Here is a 7477-nt window from a genome sequence, read left to right as displayed (position 1 = left end):
AAGACCTCTAAATAAGACCTATACTTATATATATATATGGCTTGTGAAAATACGAAACGTCATGAACATGAGTTTTGACTGATGATAGATAGATAGAACTTTATTTTTGACCAATGAACTATGCCCCCTCAAATATTGTGCCTAAGTAATAGGGTGGGCTGTCCACAGAAGCGCAGGGAACGGCACCGCCGCTGGCACATGCACGCGCGCGCACGCACGCACGCGCTGACTAATGTCCATCCACACGTTCCCAAATTGTCGCTTGTCCACGTGCATTTTCTCTCACACACACTGACATCCGTACACAGTGGACATTCCAATTCCATTTTGTAATCTTTTTTAGGCAGCATCTATTTTTTATGCGTATTTAGGCGAGCTTGTATAAAACAGATTCGGATTGATTTCTGATATTTTGCTCTTGGTGGCTTCTGTTCTGAGCTGACGACTCCATTAAACCACGCCTTATGTCGTGCATGTGAACTGCTCGTATTAATTCTTCACTTCTGTTTTCGTGTTCATTGCTATTTTTTGTTCAATTAAGTTTTCAAGAGAGAGAAATACAAATGGCAGATTTTATTGTTATTTCTCTTGCTCGTGATCGCGCAAATCCATGCGTACCTTGAACTACACGCCCCCGCTCAGTCAATCGTTTATTTGTGCGTTCGGCTCCGGTCCAAAAATATCAAGGGGGCGCCTAAAACATATGGAAATGGCGTGGGGGGGCATGATATAATAAAGTCCTCAAAAATCCAGGACGTAGCATTAAACCCGACAGCATGGGTTGGAGATGGGGAGGGTGCTTACCCCGACTAAATTACCCCCTGGAAGCAGGCCTGCATGCATTCTCCTGTTTTGTGTCTCTACGTTTCGAACCCGCCCAGGACGGGTCGCCGGTACGTCAGAGTTGGCCCGTCCACGCGGAGCCCCGCATATGTCCGTCTGCAGAATGGCCACGGACACCATCTAGCGTAGTCAACCACATTATTTGGGGGGATCTGGTGAATTATATATCGCATTTCCCTACGCTCGCTAGCCCAGTGCTCTGTTGCATGCGCCATCACGACGGCTTTTAATAACAAAGCGGCCCCTTTAAAGCGCAGCGAGGGGCGTGCTCGAGCGGTCCATTCAATGCTCTCTCTTGACGTACATTTTGCCGTCAGCAGCTTAGATACGAGGCAGCCAGTCACCGTAGATTACTACCCGGTTGTGCTCCAATCGGTGGCCTGCCCACCTCGGCCCCTTTTCCACCGTGACGAAGAACACCTTCACTACGAGTTACTCCGGGGCTATCCCTCCGCAGAGGGATTCCATTTTAGTCACTATTGTGGCATGAGCTTGAGGGACTGGTAATTATATAATTTATTTTAAGATGGTACCCAGACCGCCACGGCCCCACTGATGAACCCCCGCCCCGAAGAGTCCTCGCTGTCTTTTAATACTTTTTTTTCAGGTGAATAAAAAGGACGAAGTGGGCTCGTGGAGAAATCGTAAATTTGCTAGGCTCGTATTTACACAATGGCCGTATAAGCGATTAGCCCAGTCTTCTTTGACGAATAAAAATAAAAGTCCAAACGTTGCACATAAAAAACCCGTTTTGCATACGTGTTATTTTTACAACCCTGTAGAAAACTTCCCTAATTTAGTCGTTCGATACCCGCGCGACGGACGCAACGCACAACCAATCACCCTGTGCATTGCTGGCCTCGCCTGTCTCTCGCACTGCCGGGTAGCCAATGACTTTGCCCGAGGGGAGTGAAAGGGCGGGCCTGTGACGCGAGGGGTTATCCAGTTTTTTAAGCGCTCGATTGACAGCGGGCTACCACCAATGAGAAAAGGAGGTTTCCCCCCAGCGTGTGACGCAAATGGCCAGGCAGCCGACGAATGCCAAGCACAGGGAGGCGTTGCCTGGCGCGTTCTGACCTCTAGAAGACCGCATCACCGCCTTCCTCGTGTCCGTGGCGGAGGAGCGCTATAAATGCGCGGCAGCTGACAACTGATGGGACAGAGTTGTAAAAGAAAACTCCCGGGCGGTGGGGGAGTCAAGAAGCCCTGCAGAGGAAACGGGAAAGAAAAAAAATAATAACATTAAAGAAAACAACAACAGAAAAATATAAATAAACGAGAAGTTAAGCAAGGCTGACATAAGCAAACTAAGCTATCAACATTCACACGGACTGGAATATATATATTTTTTAATTTATAAATTATATAACGAAGTATTTATATTCACTTTTTTTCTATTTGCACTACTTCGAAACAACTGCTGTGAATTTCCTTTAACCCCCCGAAAAAGCAAGTAAGTATCTGCTTCAGCGCTCGAGGCTTTTGGTTCTTAACTTCCGCGAGGTGGTTCTTCTCCTTCTCCGGGACGTTTTACTAGCCAGGTGGAATCTGAAGCGTGTGAGGGCCTGTAGACGCGCAATGCCCACCGCACGAGAGCCCCCTGTTTAGTAGCCCTTCGTCTCCCGAGGCTTTCCGCGTTGGCTCCTTTTTTTTGTCTTTTTCTTTTCTGGCCGCCGTAACATGCATTGTGGGCGCAGGGATGCCCGCTACCCCCCTTCACGTTTATTTTTATCCACAGCGCCGAGAGGTGGGGGCGCCTAATTGACGCCCGAGTTTTCGTTCGAGAACCGTCGGAAGATTGGGGGGCAAGTGGAGGAGAAGGGCAGACGATGACTCCTTCGACCTTTTATTTTGCTTGTCATCGGTGTACCGCACCGTCCGGAGTCGGTCGCTTTTTTGTGTTTTTTTTTGGGGGTGGTTCCACCCTTATTTTATTTTATTTTTAATGGCCTCCGCTTCGTTTTTGTTTGCCAGCTTTACATACACCCCCAATGGGAGCAGATGCTGTGGCGTGCGTACTGCGTTGCGTCGAGCCCCAATTTGGGCGCTGGGGTGCGGTCCGATCTGTGTTTCGGTTTAGTGCGTCTCATTTTGTAACGGGGGTAAACTTCTCGAACTCGCCCCTTTTTTTATTATAATACAAACGAACACGTCGCGTGGCCCCTCGGTTTGGAACGGGGGCGACTCCGTAGGGTTTGAACCTTTGAGCCGAGGCCTGCTCGTTTTGGACGCTCGCAGGTGAAGGCGCTGCTGTTCGGCTGGCTTACGTGTGTCTGTGTGCGTTTCTGCCCTTGTCGCTTTTTTTTTTTCTGGGTGTCCCCACCCACTGCTGATCCAGCAGCGTTTAAAGGTCACTTTACTGCATTGGCTTAAAGATTAACGAAAGATTATTTTTTCGTTTGCTGGGGCCCGAATGCCAATGAGATTTGATTCTTTTTGACGCCCTGGGATCAGGTGCCCAGCGCTTTTTGCAGGTGCGTTTGTGCCCCCCACGGGCCCAGCGTTCTAGAAGGATCCTCTTTATAGCCTAATGGGCAGGTTTGGATCTCAGAGCTTTGCTCCGGCGCCCGTCTGAATGCCTCCGACACTGTCAGCGCCTTTCATGTTCTTGAAGCTCAAAATGTCGCCTGTTCAGTAATTCTGCTCGTTTATTACTAGTATTTCGAAAGGGGGGGGCAGTCGCCGCATAAAATGGCCAGTGAAGACTGAAATGTGTTTACTGACTGGATCCATCTGGGGGGGGCCTTGTCTTTCAGTTTTCACCCCTGAATGCCCTTGCACAGTTCTGTTGGTTGTAAATCAAGGTGTAGGGTGGCAGCAGCGCATTAGGATGTGGCACTCCCAGGAGCTCGTTGCATTTGGCATCTGTTTGCCAGTGACAGTTCAGTTTTAAATATTTAAATGGCACATCTCAAAGCAGTTGCACAAGTGGATGTATGGGGGGGGCATTCAGTGTTTCTCCAGTTGATGACAATGCAGCCTAACGTGCCATGTTTAGGGTGTTTTGGCCGCCTTTACCCCTCCACCATGTTAGCAGTAACCTTTAGACTTTTTTGGTCCAATCGTCCCGATCCCGTTGAGCCTCCAGGTTGCCGTCTTTCAGCGGACGGAGTGGCCGAAGCGCTGGAGTGTAAACGGCACATTCGCTGCTTTATTTGGCACCACTGACTCCATTTCTTTAACCTTTTGTGTGCCGTCTCTGGAAATGGCCTCACTGGCCGAGTGAAAGATCCTGGGCGGACGGCTGTGCATCTCTGCTGGCGTGTGGACGCGGCGGTCACCATCTACTCCTTGATCGTGTGTGTGTGTGTGTTTTATATGGCTAGTTTAGTGTTGCCCTTGTCCTGTGTTTCTATTTGGTGGTCCTGGGGAGTGTTGTGACACTAAAGCCACATTAAACGCCTGCCCCTGTAACAAGCTGAAGGGTAAACGCCATTACACATGGGGACACGGACCCCTTTTAACATTGCTGCTTTAACCAAAAAAAAATAAAAATGTGGACCTTGAATGCTGAATCAGCGTCACCTCGCCAAAGGAGGCCTTGAAGACGTGGGGCGAGGGCAGGGTTAATGTCACCGCTCGCTGTGTGCCCGTGGAGGTTTGGCCATCTAATTTGGTTTCCTTGCATGGAAGTTCATGTTTTGGGGGTGGGCTATTTTAGGACCCTGGTTTGATTTCTCATTTTGGGGTTATTTAATTTTGGTTTTTTTTTTTTTTTCCCCCTTCAGTCTGAAGTGGTGGGACGTTTTCTTGCTTGTGGGGTGATAGGCGGGTGGTGGGCAGTAGGCCTGCTGTTTAGCCTGGCAGGATGAGGTCTTGTAGGCCGCGGTGCTCCAGAGCTGCTTGTTAATCCGTGTCCTTGTTGTTTGTTCTTCTCCCTTCAAGGAACAGGATCACTCGCCCAGAGACGGACGCCACCTTAAAACCAGCACTTTTGTTTTTTTTTTTTTTTTGTTTTTTGGTTTGGATGAATTTGTGACACTCTGGCTTTGGTCAACTGATCACACTGCCTGTTGGGAGGTTTGGCAACACTTGAAGACAAAAAAAAAAAATTTTTGCAGCCTTGTGGTGAAGCAACTATGCAGCTTGAAATCCAAGTAGCACTCAACTTTATCATATCGTACTTGTATAACAAACTCCCCCGGCGGCGGGTGAACATTTTCGGCGAGGAGCTCGAGCGACAGCTGAAGAAGAAATACGAGGGACACTGGTACCCCGACAAGCCATACAAAGGGTCGGGCTTTCGCTGTATTCACGTCGGGGAGAAAGTGGACCCAGTTGTGGAGCAAGCAGCCAAAGAAAGCGGATTGGACATCGATGACGTGCGTAACAACCTGCCTCAGGATCTTAGCGTGTGGATCGACCCCTTTGAGGTGTCTTACCAAATTGGCGAAAAGGGACCCGTCAAGGTGCTTTACGTGGACGACAATAACAACGAGAACGCGTCCGAGCTGGACCGGGAAATCAAGAACAGCTTTAACCCCGACGCGCAGGTGTTCATGCCGATCGCCGACCCCGTCGGGACCTCCTCGGTCTCCAGCTCGCCCTCTCCCCCCTTCGGTCGCTCGGCCGCCGTGAGTCCCACCTTCATGCCCCGTTCGGCTCAGCCTTTAACCTTCACCACTGCCACTTTTGCCGCCACCAAGTTTGGCTCGACCAAAATGAAGAACAGCGGCCGCAGCAGCAGCAAGGTGGCGCGCACGTCCCCCACCAACCTCGGCTTGAATGTGAATAACCTCTTGAAGCAGAAAGCCATTTCTACGTCGATGCACTCGCTCTATGGGCTCGGCCTGGCCAGCCAGCAACAGAAGACTTCTGCCCTCTCCCCCAATGCCAAGGAATTCGTTTTCCCCAACATCCAAGGGCAGGGCAGCACCAGTGCTTTGTTCCCAGGAGACAACCCCCTTAACCTCAGCCCCCTCCAGTACAGCAATGCCTTTGACGTGTTTGCGGCCTACGGGAGTCTGAACGAGAAGTCTTTCATGGACGGCTTGAACTTCGGCTTGAGCAACATGCAGTATTCGAACCAGCAATTCCAGCCGGTCATGGCGAACTAGGAAGAGGTGGGGGGGAAAGAGAAACGCAACACGCAAGTCCATTTTGTGCAAGAAGAGAAAGCGCATGAGCCCAAGGGTGTTTTCTGGTGTGCCCCCTTGAGAAAAGCCCCCCTGCCCCTTTTAAGAATATTTTTTTTTTTTTTTTTAAAAACAAAAGCTTGTAGTACAGACGTGTCCAAGCTTGGTTACCCAAAATGCAACTTGTTTTGTTTTTTTTGTTTTTGCCAACCAAGCACAACTTTGTTTTTTGGTTTTGTTTTTTTGTTTATTTTTTTTATACTGACTTCTACATCTTAATGAGGAAAAAACAAAGCAGGCGTCGTCCGGCCTCCTACAGTATTTAAGGTTTAGCAGCAGGACGTGGCTGATTTTAAAGAATTGGCACTAATAAAGTGGGGTTCTTGGTCTTTTTTCTAATTGTATAATTTAATTTAGTACAAAGTTTGTAAAATATCAGAGTATATATTGTTTCTACGACATGGTATTGCATTTATATCTTTTTACTACTTCAGTGATCTGTGATGGCTGCAGCAGCTTTACGTTATATTTTTGTTTTTTACGGAAATTGTACAAAATGAAAAAAAAAAAAAAAAATCCATCTAAGACATCCGATTCTAAAGATTATGTACAGAATATTCCTTAGTGGTGGAATTTAAAATGTAGGAATATTTGCTTTTTTGGAAACAAGAGAGTTGTATTTTCTGTTAAGAGTAAAAGATTTTTGCTATATATTATGGACAAATGTAATCGTATATTAATTTTGTACCTACATTGTGCAATACTTGATAAAAACGGTATAACAAAGTATTTTGAGTCAGTGTCTTAAATGTCAGGAGGGACTGAAATAATAATAATAGTTTATAAAGTTTGTATTAAAAGGCTTCAAAATATCTGTGGTGTAACTTGTGGCTTCTGTTCTCCTCGGTGCCCACTTTGGGGCGGCCGGTGGGTGGGCGGGCAGGCAGGCTGCTCGTGCCGCGGCTCGCTTTGTGATGCTGCCATTTGTCAGTTGATTGGGATTTGGGGGCGGGGGGGTCAGTGTCCGCAGCGTTTGGTTGGTTCATTGGGCTTATGGGGAGGTGGGGTGTCAGGGGCAACGCATGCCCACAGCTGTCAGTTCATATTGTGAAGTTGGCGTCTCGTTGGCCAAGTGATCTCCTAGGTTTGAGTTTTCCTGCCTTTTACCCCACCCCTGCCCGCTGGCACTGGTTGCCCACCCCCGATAGTGGATTTAGTGACGGCATTGGTGTTTACTGCACACTTTCATACAAGGGGAGTGAAGCTCAAAGTGCATCATGGCTACCAGCCAAAGGAGACAAACGAGAGTTCAGTCAGTAAGTCGCCACCACAGTGGGCCCTTGGGTGGGTTTGTGTACGTTAAGACCCTGATGTGCCTGCTGGCTTTGGTTGCTGTTGGGCCCGCTTTTGTGCCCTGTCCATGCCAGTGGTGTTGGGTCCCAACTGTAAGCTGCCCTTTGGTTTTCTCTGCTTTTTGCTCCTCTTGGGGGTGGACGTCCCCCATTGTTGGGCTCTAAAGGCTTCTGCTTATGTGCGGTCAGAAGGTGCCAGCGGCTTTG

The 7477-nt window shown here is 48.5% G+C and overlaps 1 protein-coding gene across 1 annotated transcript; it reads left to right on the top strand.

The window, feature by feature from the left end:
- Nucleotides 1-1994: 1994 nt before the first annotated feature.
- tob1a (transducer of ERBB2, 1a) lies at nt 1995-6790 on the top strand. Its single transcript, XM_039739488.1, has 2 exons — nt 1995-2296; nt 4729-6790. The coding sequence occupies exon 2, from the start codon at nt 4923-4925 to the stop codon at nt 5898-5900; it is 978 nt and encodes a 325-aa protein (XP_039595422.1). The 5' UTR covers nt 1995-2296; nt 4729-4922; the 3' UTR covers nt 5901-6790.
- The last annotated feature ends 687 nt before the right edge of the window (nt 6791-7477 follow it).

This window comes from Polypterus senegalus, chromosome 17, assembly GCF_016835505.1.
Source record: "Polypterus senegalus isolate Bchr_013 chromosome 17, ASM1683550v1, whole genome shotgun sequence".
NCBI lineage: Eukaryota > Metazoa > Chordata > Cladistia > Polypteriformes > Polypteridae > Polypterus > Polypterus senegalus.
This window is presented reverse-complemented; position numbering and strand designations above follow the sequence as displayed.

Excerpts from the sequence above, each read along its gene's own strand:
- tob1a (XM_039739488.1), top strand. The coding sequence starts at position 4,923 with ATGCAGCTTGAAATCCAAGTAGCACTCAACTTTATCATATCGTACTTG.